We start from the raw sequence: 15612 nt of genomic DNA, 5'->3' as shown, positions 1-15612 counted from the left end.
GACCTGACTTGCAGCATTAACTCCTCCTGGAAGATTGTACAATTGACAACAAAACTGGCAAAAAATATTATTAATATGAGGAGCATGAAAGTATTCAATAACCTTTCAAGCAAGTCTTTTGAAAACCCTGATATTGCAAAACCAAATGCAATTCAATATATTGTGCAGTCTTACTGCCAGTATTTCATTTACATTTTGCAATCCTAAACTCTAAGGAAAGAAGTTTATATATATAAAAAAATCAATTATCTTACCTCTATGTGCTCTGACGTGTGTCTGAAAGCAGTTGTAGTACTTGTACTTCTTCCCACACACTGCGCATACATACGAACCTGCACAGACATGTCAAAAGTAAGTTTTAGTACCATTTTATAAGTAGCAATTAATTTATTACAGCGAAACTTTTTACCATAAGGTTCAAGTTGGGATTAACTTCTGAAAGTTATTCAAGTGAAACTAGTTTATTGTTGTTATAATGATACTAAGATCATATCTTGCACAATTTCAGTATGTAAATATGAGAACTGTTCTCATAATGTTGTGTACCAGTAAAACTTGACACAGTACTAGTTTCTTTTCCACCAAAGTAGTTCCAGTGCCAAAATATGATTATGACATGCACCAAAGTATCAGTTGGTGCCTGAGATGATTTTCTTCTTGACCAGCTTTCACTTATGATCAGCTGTTTTTAAATTCAAAGTCAAATTGTCTTCCGATCAATTAAAACTTGATACCATACCGCTATCTGATGTTGCTGACAACAACACTTTTCTGTGCAGCTGTTGTTGTGGGAAGAAATCTTAAAGTTTCCTGTACTCTGTGTCAATGAGGTGTTAAAGGGGCAGCATTATGTAAAATCAACTTTTTGGAGTTTTACCACATGTTATGTATGCTATTCCCTCATCAAAAACATACCAGCTTGTTGCCTTGATTCTGTCGTGCATGTTTGAGAAATATTTTAATCTCCTGCGGAAGCTGTCCAAAGTGCCTGGGTGAACTTAGCATCGCCTTCGAGGACGAAGCTTCTCGATGGAGCTGCGGTTTCCAAGCTTCAGACCTTATGCATTACAAAGCATCTCTCCACCACAGTTTCAACCAGACTAGCTCCTCCAGACAACAAGCATACCCCTGGTAGAACTGCACACTTGATTTTTAGGATGTTAAAAATCAAGTGTTAAACTTTGACTGTCATTCTCACTATTTAGTAGTTTATTTTCTGAATGTTTCAGGTGCAAAAAGAAGCTTTCATAAAACATCCAAGTCACATGCCTCTTGGTGACATTTCCTACAGTTGATAAAAATAGAATAATGTTCCCAAAGCCAACTTATGCTATGAAGGCTAAATGTATTGCAGCTAAAATGATTTGTTTTCATTTTGCTTTCCAGCTCACTTTCTTATGGATCATGTTGAGTTTAGATCTCAAAGTTAAGACAAGCATCAACATTCCTTCAGAAATACACACGACTGATGTTAACAGTTACTGATACTAATTGCCCTAATCATTATAATTGCTGGTATAAGATGGAAGAGTTTAAAATGTCGACTCCAAATCATTTGTCTTTGTTTGAAATTAATCAAACTTCTCTTTACAGAGACTGCTCTCTCACACATCGTGTGACTCCTAAGATAAATAATTAATGACCACTCATGGCAAGAAGGCCAGAAAGAAGTATTTTAAATGCTGGAAGTACACTTTACAGATAAATTTGACTCAGCTAAATAACTATTGGCAGGTCAAATTCTCTCATCAGTGCATCTTTAGTGCTATAGTAAGGATTTATAGAAACTGTGGGTTCTAAACTGGTTCCATGAAAAAGATCCTTGCTTGGATATTCACAACCAGAGAATCAGCACTGTTTTACATCACCGTGTTATTTTTAAATATTTGTTCCAGTTAATGTTTGATCACAGAATTGGAGCACTGCTTTAGAATTGGGATTGCTTGGTAGAAAAACTTTGACACTTTAACAATGAAGGAAGAATAAACTCAAACTGCAGCACTAATCACATAAAGTCAGCTTCCATTTCCAAGTCCTTATATACTTTTTATTGCCAAAAGTATTTGCCCGTCTGCCTTCACTCACATATTAACTTTAGTGATATCACATTTGTATTATATATTAACATGATGTCAGCCCATCCTTTGAAGCCATGAAAACTTCAACATTTCGAGGAAATGTTTGCTCAGGACTTAGGAGCACATTCATTTGAATTTTTTTTTTTTTTTTTTACCATTCTTTCAGAAGCATGTTGTGAGGGAAGACATTGATGTTGGATGTAAAAGCCTGGGTAGCAGTGTTCACTCTTATTTATCCAAAATGTGTTTGCTCAGTTTGAGGTTAGGGCTCTGTGCAGCCACTGTGCAGTTCTTCTATTCCAAACTCACTCATCCATTTCTTTAAGAACCGTACTTTGTGCACTGATGTGCACTAAACTCTTGGAGACTACATGAAGCTTGGAGGTGTAGTGATTGCACTTCACAACTCATCTCCCGGATCTGGTAGAATATTTTACGTAGTCTACAATTTCGTGGATTTGTTGCTTTCATTCACAATTACTTTCGCTTGATTATAGCACCTTGAATAGTTGACTGTGGAATCTTTAATATGAAGGAAATAGTTGTACAGGTGGCATCCTATGGTACCACAGTGAAATTCAATGAGATCCAGAGAGCAACAAATTCTTGACTCAGCTACTGGCAGGTCAAATTCTCTCATCAGTGCATCTTTAATGCGAGAGTAAGGGTTTATTAAAAATGTGGGTTCTGAACTGGTTCTATATAAAAGATCCTTGCTTAGATAGTCACAAGCAGATGTTGTAGAAGCAGCTTTGCAAGCCTAAGTGCTGAATTTTAAATACCTGTGGCCTCACACGGGTGCATAAAATTGAACACTTGAATTCAATGATTTGGAAGGGCGAGTGTATATTTTTGTGAATTTACTTATGTAAAGATATGAATCTGCAAATTACGAATATAAAACACTTGAATTTAGGAGTACTGTAAAATTTTGGACAAACTGTTTGTGTCAACATCTATAATTAAATTCCTGTTTATTATTAATCCTAGCCAGAAAGAACCGGCGCAGGCCGGTTTTTAAAAGCTGCTGATTCCAATTAATTTTTTATTTGCTCTAGTTTACCCAGAATAATGATTTATGTAAATGCTGTTGAGTTAGACCGTGAGCTTTAACCAAATTTACATAATGAATCAACCTTATATACAGCTGCACTTGTATACATGCATGACACTGACATGATTTTTGAATCATCTGAATGCTATCTCAATAGTATAAAATAGTGGAAATTAACATAATTTAAACTTAGCAGATGTGTGAAAGAATGATGTGCAAAACAAAATATCTTCTCCACCCCTAAAAGAAACTTTTAGAAAAACAATTATTTCCCTGTTATTCAAGCCAATTTTGCAATACCCATCTTTGATATTTAATTGCTATCCCAACAAGTTGGCATAACTACATTTTGATTACAATATAAAATGACTGAACAGAGCATCAACTGGATGTCAATAATCCTTCAAACAGTCCATCTTTTTAAGAAATAAATCCAAGAATAGTCAGTTGAATGTAGATTTTTTTCACTGCAGGAATATTGTTTTCATAAACTGGCAATAGATTTGACATAAAAATAGATGTAGCTATTTAAACTTCAAGCAAATGCAATGATATATCAGTATAATCACACACCTATGCATGAGTCAGTGCTCTTCGTTGGAGGAGGAGTACCAAGGGCAAACATACCCTCGGTTTGAGCTCTACGGGTTCCACCTCCGCTTGATCCTCCATCTTTTCCTCCAATAACGACACAGATCTCAGCAGGGTTGGCATCTCCAACTTTCCCATTGCTCTTCTCTGAGATTCCAGGCTCTTTCTTCACAGCCACCGTCGGTGGTGTACTACTCGTGGCTGTGGAGGGATCCGTGGCTGCATTCCCATTTCCACTTTCAGCCTGCTCCTTCCCAGGATTAGGTGCCTCCGGTGCACTCATGACTCCTCCTCCTCTGAGCCTGTGCTTCTGTACAAGGAGTAAAAACAATAGTCAATATAAAAATACATCCTGGTAACTTAATTTGAAGCTATATGGCCTCAAATCTTTACTCCATTCTTGCATTATACAATGGTGTTTGGAAATGAATATTTGTGTCTATTATCTAAGAACAAGCCACCAAAGATTATCAGCAGCTTGCTTTTTAAAAAATGTTTAACATGAGACCCATTTTTGCATCGTCATGAAAACACAGGACTGCGTTTTGAGATAACAAAGAATCTAATTAGTGCTTGAGAGGAACCTACAACTAGTGCCGTTGATGTCAAGCATTATAACATTGTGCTATAAAAAATTGCGCCTTTTAATATTTTTAATGTGAAAAGAAGCATCTAATCAATAGCTGAATATAATTTCTGAAAATGTTTAAGCTTGTTTGTAAATACAAAAAGCACAAAACATTAATTCTGTTTGGTTTCCATTCAGAAACATTTCTCTTTATTAAAGCCATCTCTAATGTGGCCTTTAACAACATCTGATGAAAACACTGAATTGCCTTGTTTTTTTTTTTTCACTCATGCTCATTGATTGAAAAATACAAGCTGTTTTAATAAAACGTTTAGAAACTGTTATAAAAAAAACTGATAGTCTTCAGAGTAATTTACTACATATGAACATTTGCAGAATTTCAAAATATAAACTACTGCCTCAATCTTGGAATATTCCACTAATCCTCTCAGTGTTAACTACCTCAAAGTAAAGATTTAAGTTATCTTGTTAACATAATTTGTAAAACTTGTAAAGAAAGAAGGCATTTGGGTATACCTAATTCTTTGCAACAATCTGGGCACCCTTAATGCTTTGGGATATCCTAGCATGCTAGCGTAGACCATTTAAGAGTTAAAATTGTGTCGTCATGTACACACAAACCAGACACTGATGGAGATGTTTACTGTGGTAGTGTTCAGTGTTGCTTAGGAAGTCATCTTTAATGGCTTAAATCCTACACCCCTGTGGTGCTCAAATCACTGCAATTTGAGAAATATCTAAATTACACAGCTTACCACGTGGCTATAAAAGGCCTTGTTAAAAGAATGAGCTCAAATGCAACCAACCAAAACAGAAGTATGCCAAAATGAATGATGTTATGGAGGGAAGGAAAATCTGTCTTCTAATAATAGCACACCAATACAGCAACAAGTCTCTTTAAACCCCAAAAGCACCTCTCTCTGAATAAGACACATGACCTAAAATGGGTAATACTAAAACCAAACATTGCTCTTTTTTGAATCATATGGTAGATCTGCACATGCAGTTAAAAAAAGCGGTGGAAACATCAAAACTGGTTGTTTTCCTTAGGGTTAAGACTTTGTCAGATTTCCACCTAAACAACCCAACTTTTGGAAAATTAAAAAAAGCCAAATTAATACTATGTACAAAATCTTTTAAAGGTATGTCCCTGCAAGATTATATTTTGCCAAAATAGCTCAAGCCCAGTCAGAACGCATCTGTCAACATCTATTTAAAAAAAGTTGCTTTGTTGTTCTCTAGGAAACAGTGGAGGCCTTCATAAATTAGTTATGTCTACTAAGTAGGTGAGCTCTGAAGTCAATTGGCTACATAAGATTTTATTTGCAGTTGTTGAAGTAAATGGACCTACTTCAGTGGTGAATATCATGTTGCTCTTTCCTTCCACATTACAATTATGAAGAGCTGAAACAATTCCTCGAGTGACTGAAGTACTTAGGTTATTAAAATTCCTCGAGGAAAATTTATCTGCCTCGAAGCTTCATTACGTTATATTTTATTATTTAATGCACCATGTTCCAGCCGGGTTACTTGTGTTACGCAGAGCTCTCACTTCCGTCTAAGTTGTTGATGAAAGCTAAGTGTTAGCAGCATAAGGTCCAGTTTTCAAGTTTGGCATAGAAGGATTTTATTGAGTCATGACAGTACCCGGGTTTTTAGTGTTTTTTGAGGGACCAATAAGCATCCTTAAAATGGTGGGGCAAACTGATTAAATTAAATCAAATGAAAGTAAAACTATTGATTTTTCTGAAAGTCTTCACAAAAGACTCTGAGGTAATTTTAAAGACAGGGTGAGGTAATTTTGAGTCTGACAAGAAATTTCATATAAAATATCTTTTTAAAATTGAGAGAAAAAAATCATTTGAGTTTTTTAAAGTTCAAACAACTAGCCATTTATCTTTGAAACAGAAAAAAAAGGCAAATTGTGATGTTACTGATGTGAATTTTTCAGAATATTTCACCTCTGCACTGAAGTAACTGACCATTAAAATTATATTTCCATGTTCTGGGCAGGTACAGCAATTTGAGAAAGATATGTAGAACTTAGCTGCACTTAAATAAACTATTATGAGTACAACGTATTAATGTCAGCTTAAAAAGAAAACTTGATCATTAAGATGTAAAATCTTCATTTCTTCACTTGCCCTAGATTTTACTGGGAACCTTCCAAAACGCTCTAAATAAAAACATGAAGACAACATGATGCAAGAAGGCTTTAAAATTGAAAATTCTGCCTCCCATTACTGGTAGACAAAGATCTCGCACTTCCTTTCCATTTCTACTTTCACATATTTCACAGCAGTACAAAGGGGTAGCTAAGTTAAACAGGGATGGAAAAAAAGAGACACCTCTTAATGTTTAGGTGTTGTTGAGGACCCAAACGTAGAGATGCAGGAACATAAGGAAAAAAAAAGAGTACTTTTATTAACAGAACTTATTAGGAATAAACTGGGAACATCATGGTGTGGACTACAATATGAATATTTGGGCTAGTAACTGACATAGATATTGCTATTATGGATGACAGCAATATCACCTATGTCATAACCCTTTGATATTCTGAGAAAAAAAAATTACCACCCTGCTGACATCACCACTTTTTCTCTGTTTCAGTTAAACAGTGACAATCCTGAGTGATTGTCACTGTCAAAACAAACAAACACCAACCTCCTTCCCAGTTCTAACATCAGCCCAGTTTTACAGATCGGTCTGGATGCTGCACTGATAAGTAAATGAACAGTTGGGAAACAGATGTTAAAGATTAGAAAATTGAGACTCTGAAGTAAAAGAACAACACTAGAAACCAAAGACAAAATGAAATATAAGAAGCTGTGACCAAATTATTCTACTACTATCATATACCAACAGACTACAATAGGTTGACATGAATGTAAATGTTCACTGGAATAAAAATGGTCATAAGCAAGGCAAGTCAAATCATCCAACAAGATGCATGTAGGTGTTTTAATCTAACGGATGGGCGTATTTTTCTCTGTGCACACACAGTAAACCACAAAAACGAGGCGAAAAACCTGCAGAGCTATCTGGCACTTCTTTATTCATGCAGAACAGCTAATGATTATCATCGAGGCAATGAGCTAATAATATTTAGAAGAAAAAAAAAAACACTTTAAAATACAGCTTTTTGGGCTGATTTTTTACAGTACACAATATTTCTCTTTATTAACATCTCTGTAGAATACCTACAGAAAAATTCAGTGGTCTGCGAGTTTGCTTTGCTCAGACCAAAGCAATAACCAATCATCTATGATTATTTATTTAGAGTCTATTGTTAGTTTATTAAATATTTAGCATGCTGGGCTTGTGTACTGGAGCTACAGAAATTAAGACACAAGTGTGAGAAGTTCATATTGCACATAAACATATTGAGGAATAACTTTAATCATGCATGAATACATCACTACAAAACAAAATGAAGATGTTAAGTTTTTTATGATGACCTTTAGTTTGAAGAAACATATTTTCAACTGGATTTTTTTTCCCCCGCATTTTCCAGTAAATTCCACAGTTTTATTGTCCTTGAACATTGTAAAGTTATGACTAACATTAATATTTTCCATATTCTGGTATGCTTCACTGCAGAAAATAATTGATGATACTTGTGGCATGTTGTGAGTCGGCACTGCTTTGAGGTTTGACATGCTTTTTCTCCCCCCCCCCAAAAAAAAAACTATAAAATGACTTCAAAACCCCTTAATTCAACAAAATGTCACAAGTTAAAATAGAATGAAGTGCAAGGTTCACAGTAAAAAACCCAAAGCCATCCCACTCATTATTTATTGTTCAAGGGAATTTTGATTTCAACACAGCTGTTTTTCTAATAATTGTATGACCTAAATGCAGCTTAATCTTAAAGTCATGCGAAAAAAAGAAGTCTTAAAAACTACACAAGCTTAAACAGTTTCCACTGAACCAGAGGAAATGAAGCTTAAGTTTCCCCAAGATTTGCACCTACTTATGTTGGTTAAGATTGAATGTACTGATGTACATTTACACGCACTAATCTCGAAAATGCAATTTAAAAGTTGTGTTGGCTTAAAATTAAACAACAGGGGATGAATTCACTGCTTCATCTTTTGCTCTATAATGCTAAGCCTCATAAACAGGTATTAGTAAAAAAAAAAAAAAAAAAAAAAAAAAAACAGTTGACAATATGACTTAAAAATAGAATCTCATACCCAATCCGATTTCCAATTTTAATCAACTTCCTATCTCTTTTAAAAAGAAATTAGAAATTAGAACATATTTTCAAAACCTTAATCATCCCTCCTGGGAGTTGACCTGAATTCAAAGTTTAACTAAATACAAGCTGTAAAAGATGCTTGTAAAACAAAATGGCAGGCCCTGGGTGGGCTGACCTCACTCTAAGCCGAAAGACTGCTTTGGTGAAAAACATCCTGATTTTTCATAAATTTAATCTTTATAAACAGCAAATTTGATTAATTGCCCAGTTCTATCAACAACCTCATTGATAATTTCCCTTGCTTCTTATTAATAGTTATTCATTGTCAAACCAAACTTGTTGCATGAGTAATTTGTTTATTTGAAAGTATTTAAGCAGGTATTTAACTCCCTTTTCACATGTGATATTGTAATTTCAGGCCCCATGCCCACAGAGACAAATTTTAAGTGTGTCTGCAGACCTTTCTTGTCGTTTAGGCGTTGCATCCGCATTGATTTGGTTACTCAGTTGACCACAAATGATCATTTCAAAAATGATCATTGTCGGAGAGTGAATAAATTACAAAACGCCAGTTTTATGTTTCCCTGTGGCCACCCAAGTCACGCATTTTTTTAAATGATGACGGCAAGACTCATCTAACTTCTCTAACTTGTGCCGAACATGACGCTATTTGGTGTTTTTTTTTGTGTGTTGTTCTCTGAAAGTGTCACAGTGCAACCAAATGGACTGGCATACCAACTACAGCATCTTCTGGGTGTCGCTGCCTGTTCTGTTGTTTTATTCTTCATTGTTTACAAAATATACTGCGCTTGTCACTGTGTACAGGGCCTTAAACGTTGCTCTTTTGCTAACTGCAAGTCAAAAATATTCATAATTAATTTTGCCTTTGCCACTTATACTTGATGTTTTCAAGTATGTGAAGGCTTGAAAACATCAGCCTACATACGTTTTACAAATAAATTGAGTTAAGTAAACTGAATTTATTTGTACTTAACAAAGGAACCAGATCATATGAACAAGATGATTTATCCGTGAGACTGCCACCTGCTTATGTGGTTTTAATAGTTGATTTTCAACAGAAGACAACCCAACAGCAATACAAGCTGCAGAAGTTCCTCAATGAATTTCAGCACTGCAAAAAACATTTAAATCCAATTTGAAGCAACGTGTGGGCAGGCCTCTCAAAAGTCTTCTGGGTCAACTGTAAAATGAGCAGCACTTTTATCATTTACAGAGTGGCGCCAGATTTTACGTCTTGGTGACATAATACATTAAAACATAGTTCAACATTCTCCCACTCAGTCATGTGGAAAAGTGTTTTCTTAAGCTGGTGTTCCACTTTGAGATCCTTCGGTTTCCATTGATGTATACCTCATATTTAGCTGTTTTTCATTTAGTTGGAATTACAGTGTGCCCGGAAAGTATTTACAGCACTTCACTTTTTCAACATTTTAATTTACAGCTTTATTCAAGTTAATCGCTTTCTTCAAAATCAAATATTTTTTTAATTGTTTTTAATTGAGCGCAACTGGTCTAGCTATTTGATTTAATTAAATGTCCAACCTTTCTCACTGATGCAGACTTGATGAGCAAAACCAAGCACTGTTCAGACTGTAGTCAAATCAAACTAGTGAAAAGGACTCCAGGCAAAACTCAGAAATTAGATATTGCTGGGGCAAGGATTATATAATGCTTATGAAAATACTTTAATGCAAAATCTAGTTTCAACTTAAAGCAGTATGAATAAGTCAGCAAAGTTGAACTCAAGTAATGTAATCTTTATGTTTCATTTACAACATGAGCTGAGATAAAAATTAAAAAAAACAAACAAGGCACCAAAAAATTAAATTAAGGTAAAAAACAAAGCTTTTCTCTGTGGACTACTTTTCTAAATTTAGCTTAGATAAATTTCTGATTCTCCCTTTGAACTGAAAAGTGTTCTGGATCAGATTCTCAGGATCTCCTGGATCTACAATCACTCTAAAGTTACTCTATTTCCTGGATATAAAACTTGTTTTATAACCAAATTTAAAATTTTAAGACCCCCTCAGCTGCTCTTCCTCCCTTTTAAGGGCCTCTGCTGCTCAACTGTCTCCCTAAACCATAACTGCCTGTTGAGCGCAACTGGTCTTGCTATTTGATTTAATTAAATGTCCAACCTTTCTCACTGATGCAGCTACAGAGTTTTAAGTTTTTAATTCTGGCATTAGTAGACACAATAATGGGTAATCCTTTGAGTTATGTTTTTTTCATGCTTGAATGATTTAAGGCCAAGTACAAACAGAGCTAAAAAAAAAATCAGACAAAGTCCATCGGACCATAAGACATTGCAGATAACTATTGCTTATGACCACTCAAAAAAATTAGGACAAAAGATTTTTTATTTACCTAAATATATCAACAACACAGAGCAAAATGTTATGCTTCTTGTGCTTAAATAAAAAGCATCCCACTTAACCCAGTGCCACATTCCTTCTCAGATGGTTTCATTTAAATTACTGTTTGGGGCCCAGAAAGGCAAAATTGTTCATTAAAGAACAAAAAGGCAAAGACCAAAGAAACTTCCTAATTAAATTGAAAACAGATTGACCAGCAGTACTAATTTTTTTTCTTCTGGTCACTCTTGTCATTAATCATCTCAAAGCTCTCCCCATAAATGGGTAACTCTAAGGTACAGAATGGCTTATAGGTAGGAAAGTACTTAAAATGTTCTATCTAACCCATTGAAACAGTAAAATAGTGCACACATGTTGCTACATAAATATTATATTGCCATATATCATTACTCTTTACTGCAGCCGCAGAACTCTGTGTTTAATAGATTTTCTGGTTATTAAGAATGTTAAAAGCAATGTCTGACGAACTCTGTGAAGGGCTTGTGCAAAAAATGTTAATTATTTTGGCCAATGCTCATAAATATTAGAGTAATTTTTAAGGTTAAAAAAAACAACAAAGTATTTAGTTTTTTTGTTTTTTTTTTAAATCCTGCATTTATTTGTTTTGTCTAAGTGCAATGGTGTGTGAAGCAAGACCTCTAGCAATGACAAGCAATAAACATACCCAGAACTCCTGGAGAAATATAGCTATAAATTATAAAAGTGCCTGGATTTTTAATATAGTATATGCTTAAATTACATCAAATAATTTTGATAAAATTAAAAAAAATAGAATTAGAAAATAGATGTAGAATAGAATAGAAAAATAGATGTTTTTCATTGAATTGCTGTCCTTAAAAGCCTAAAATTGAGCAAACACTCACTTACAATACTGATTTTCTATCTGTTCTCTTAATGAATTTGATCTGTGGGAGGAACTATGCAAAAAAAATAATAATTTCCTGAGGCGAAATAATAAAAATATTTTCTTTATCTCTCTTTTGTTACTTGAAATCTGGATAAATAATGCCAAGGACGCTTTCCTTTCAGAAAACGTTCACTCCCCTTCTCACTCATGCAACCTTTTTTGAGAACCATTTTTAATGCAGGCTCTAAATTAGTATATAAAATGTTGGATGTGGCTTGTTTTCCTCTAATTAAAGCCAAAATGCAAAATTTGCCATCTGGCCTGTTTTCTTACAGTCTGAGGCGGCCTATATACCGTAGCCTACAGCAGGATGGCAAGAGAAAATCTAAACCAGATGCACATCAGCTTCATGTCTCTTCCTGTATATTGTAATAGGTTACAAACCGACATACAAAAACTCAAAATTGTGAAGATGAAAGACCTTATTCTTGGTTTTGCAAATCTACATTTACAAAGTAACATGTTTAGATTGAGTAAATCTCCAGAGTAAAGGCACAAATTCAACTAAACACTGCTGTTGTTGCTAACAGTGAAGAAAACAAAGTATTACCTCACCTGGGACAAATACAAATTCATGCCACACTTTTGAGATTTTTATTCGTCAGCATGTTTGAAAACAATATATTCTCGTCTTTCCTTTCTCAACACATTACTTCTTGTTGGTCTATCCCATAAATCCTAATAATAGTTTCTTGAGTTCATGGATGCAATGTGACAGAATGTGAAAATGTTCATGTTGTTTGGTATGCATTTTAAAAACAAGACAAAATCAATGTTGACATAGACATCTGAGTGTGTTTATGTCATTATGTTCAGATTTGCAAAACTTCATTTTCACATATCTGTGCACGTTTACTTCTGCATTAATATCATGTGGTAAATTTTTCTTGGGCTTCAACATAATGAGGTTACGCGTAAGAAAAACATCTCTAGGACAGGACTCTGCTTCAAATTTAGTGCTTACCAGAGGTACTTAAAATACTCCGCCTATATTTGGGCAATACTAAACGAGTTTCTGCACAATAATTCGGTTTATCAATCACTGTGTTTTTAAACTGCTGAGGTTTTGTATTTTTACAAAATTGCATTGCTTGACCTAAAGTCCCAAAGCTCTGCATGTTTAACAGGCTGGAAAAAAAGATTCCAAATATAAAATACAAATTTGCTTAACGCTCATAAAAATGTTTCCACTCTGGAGGGATTAAAATAGGAATCAGCAAAAACAGGGAAAAAAGGAGAGAGGAGGGGTGAGGGGGGTCACTTCAATCACTGCTTTGACTGCATGTTTATATTATCCAGAGCAGAGTGAGTGACTAGGAGCTGGACTTCACCAAAACCTGCTTCACACTAATGCCTGCATTTTCCATTTCTTTAATCAAATGCAAAGTTCTCTGTCCTCGGTAGTAAATATATTCCAAGATGGTGTATGACCAACGATTTCAAAAAGCAATAATGCAAAGAAATGGATAAACTCCGCCACCGCTGTCTCTCGCTTTCACACATACATACACACATGGGATGTTCTGGAAAAAGAAACTGTGTCGTCTAGTAAAATTCCATCAGCATACACTCAAAAAACCCATAAAAACCTTTTCAATCTATATGTTAATGCCACGAATTAAAATTTAATAACAAGAGATATTGAAAAGCAGTGTTGAATTATACAAAAATAAATCCTGAAAGATCAGGCCCCTAAAATTAGAAATTCAGGGCTGCATCCGGACTGCTGCTAAACCCTTGTAGGCTGGCAGATTAAATTTTTGATGAAAATCAAAATTACACTGCACGCTGACGCAGCCGCAGCAAACCTGGCACTATTGTGATTTATGGATTCATTAAACCCGCGGGAGTTTTCCCCCCTCCTCTTTTCACTCAAAGAAATGAGATTTGCTTTGGTGAAAATTTGTATTTTCAGAAAAGCTACTCAGGCTCTGCTCCACCTCTAGAAATGGCTGAGGGGGGAAAAAAGCTTGTGTGTATATAGCCACAGCACGTAAACAGGCCTAATTTTCATCGCTGCAGCAACTGAACATCCATATGCATTATTCATGAAAGCAATAAGGTTCATTTTTACAAAGGAAGAAAAAAAATGTGCGGAATGTACAGAATTTTTTAATGCGGCACACCCCGCCCTTAAAAACCTATCCCCTGAGACTAATTTAACTGAAGCCATTTTTCAGACATTTCCAACATGCCACTATGGAAATAAACAGAATATTCAGCTTAACAGTATGCATGTTTGTTTCCACATATTTAAGAATAAATCTGGAATTATGCATTTGAAAAAAGTAAATAACTAAACACAAATTCTATTTTTTGTTTTTGTTTTCCTGAAACAGGTATCTGATCCATCTACACCAACTTTACGACAATGTGAGCAGCAACTATGTTTCAAAACCTCTACCCTGAGGCCAGTGATTTAATCTTCCACCATCTTGTGTTTCTCAGAGACCAAAGAGAAGTTTGACCTCTTCATCTAAACCAGTGACTTCACTGATCCCAGTCTAAGCTCGGCTTTTCCTCATTTAAGTATCAACAAGCAGGAATGCTGTTTATCTTTCAACTTAAAGGTTCATTTTTAAGAGAAGAATGTTAAGATTTTCAATAAAAAAGTCGAAATTTCACAACGCATAACTGACAAAAAAGTCCTTCATGTGCAGAGTTCTCCAAATGTTACTTTTTTGTCTGTTTTTTTCGCATTCTGTATGCATTCGTATCGACCCCAGACCTTAGTAGGACTCTGGAGAACATTACTGCACTGAGGAGGTAATTCAGCTATTTGATTGAAGTGTGTTGGACCAAGGAGAGGACATTGAATGTTCACAGAACACCAGCCCTTAAGGACTGGGATTGCCCACCAATATTCTAAGCAGACTTTAATTCTATATTGTTTCTAAACCACATTAGATCCTCTAAGGCGCTTTTCCACTACACCACCTCCAACCGGTTCGGTCCCGATCCGCCAGATTAATTTTCCTAATTTTCCATTAGTAGATCTTGTCCAGCTCTGCGTGGCTGTTTCAAGATTTTCACACCTGCTTCAGGGGTACTACTAGCCCAGAACTGCGAAGAAACAATTTGATTGACAGCTGACTGCATTCGTTGACTGGCTCGCATGGCAAACTCAAAACTATAGTTTAGCTATGGACCGCGGACATGCGGTCTGTTGTCAGAGAACTTCTCAATACGGAGAAGCGTAAATATGAGTTTAGTCAAGAGCAGCGCTAGGAACATGCTTTAAGTTTTGGAGAGGTACGACAGTGATTTAGCAAACCTGCAAGCAACTTGTCTATCTGAAGAACGGGCAGCAATAAAAAAAAAAGAGAACGATGAAGCTGGGGTCAGCTGTAGTGTTGAGCCGAAACTGCATAATATCAACTTGGTGTGATGTGAATTTTATGTTTTGTTTGGATTTGTATATTATGTGTGGCTATTGGTTTAAAATTTTACCTAAATCCAAAAGGTTGCAAATAAAAAAAAATAAAATGAACTGCCAGAATATAGATATATATGTACTGAAAAATAATCTGATAATCTGTCTTCACCATTATGCTTTGATCAGCAATGAATTTCTATAAGACGAAATTAAATATACAGGTTTATTTGAGTCCATCAGAACCACAACCTTCTCCATTGATAAGTCTCAATGTAAACATCAGCAAAACGTTGACCACAGCTGCTGGCGCTGATGGCCCGCTCATTACAGTGAGAAATAGAACATATAATAGAAAAGCTCACTACCTGGTATAGAACCAAACCGCACATTAACTGGTTACTGCGTGATTTCCCAGTG

General features: G+C 35.3%; 1 protein-coding gene across 6 annotated transcripts in view; it reads right to left on the bottom strand.

The window, feature by feature from the left end:
• znf618 (zinc finger protein 618) overlaps positions 1 to 15612 on the bottom strand; it is a 41137-nt gene that overhangs the window by 22709 nt on the left and 2816 nt on the right. For 5 of the 6 annotated variants that reach the window (XM_055040376.1, XM_055040382.1, XM_055040379.1 and 2 more), the window contains exons 2-3: positions 3706 to 4033; positions 255 to 332 (exon numbers count right to left, since the gene is read on the bottom strand). In XM_055040376.1, coding sequence (XP_054896351.1) covers positions 255 to 332; positions 3706 to 4006 — 379 coding nt within the window. In that variant the 5' untranslated portion in view covers positions 4007 to 4033. The remainder of the gene's footprint in view (positions 1 to 254; positions 333 to 3705; positions 4034 to 15612) is intronic. The other variant, XM_055040381.1, reaches the window with a different exon arrangement.

This window comes from Poeciliopsis prolifica, unplaced genomic scaffold (genome assembly GCF_027474105.1).
Source record: "Poeciliopsis prolifica strain line A6 unplaced genomic scaffold, Auburn_PproV2 SCAFFOLD015, whole genome shotgun sequence".
NCBI classification, from domain to species: domain Eukaryota; kingdom Metazoa; phylum Chordata; class Actinopteri; order Cyprinodontiformes; family Poeciliidae; genus Poeciliopsis; species Poeciliopsis prolifica.
Note: the sequence above shows the minus strand (reverse complement) of the source record. Positions and strands in the feature narration are given on the sequence as shown.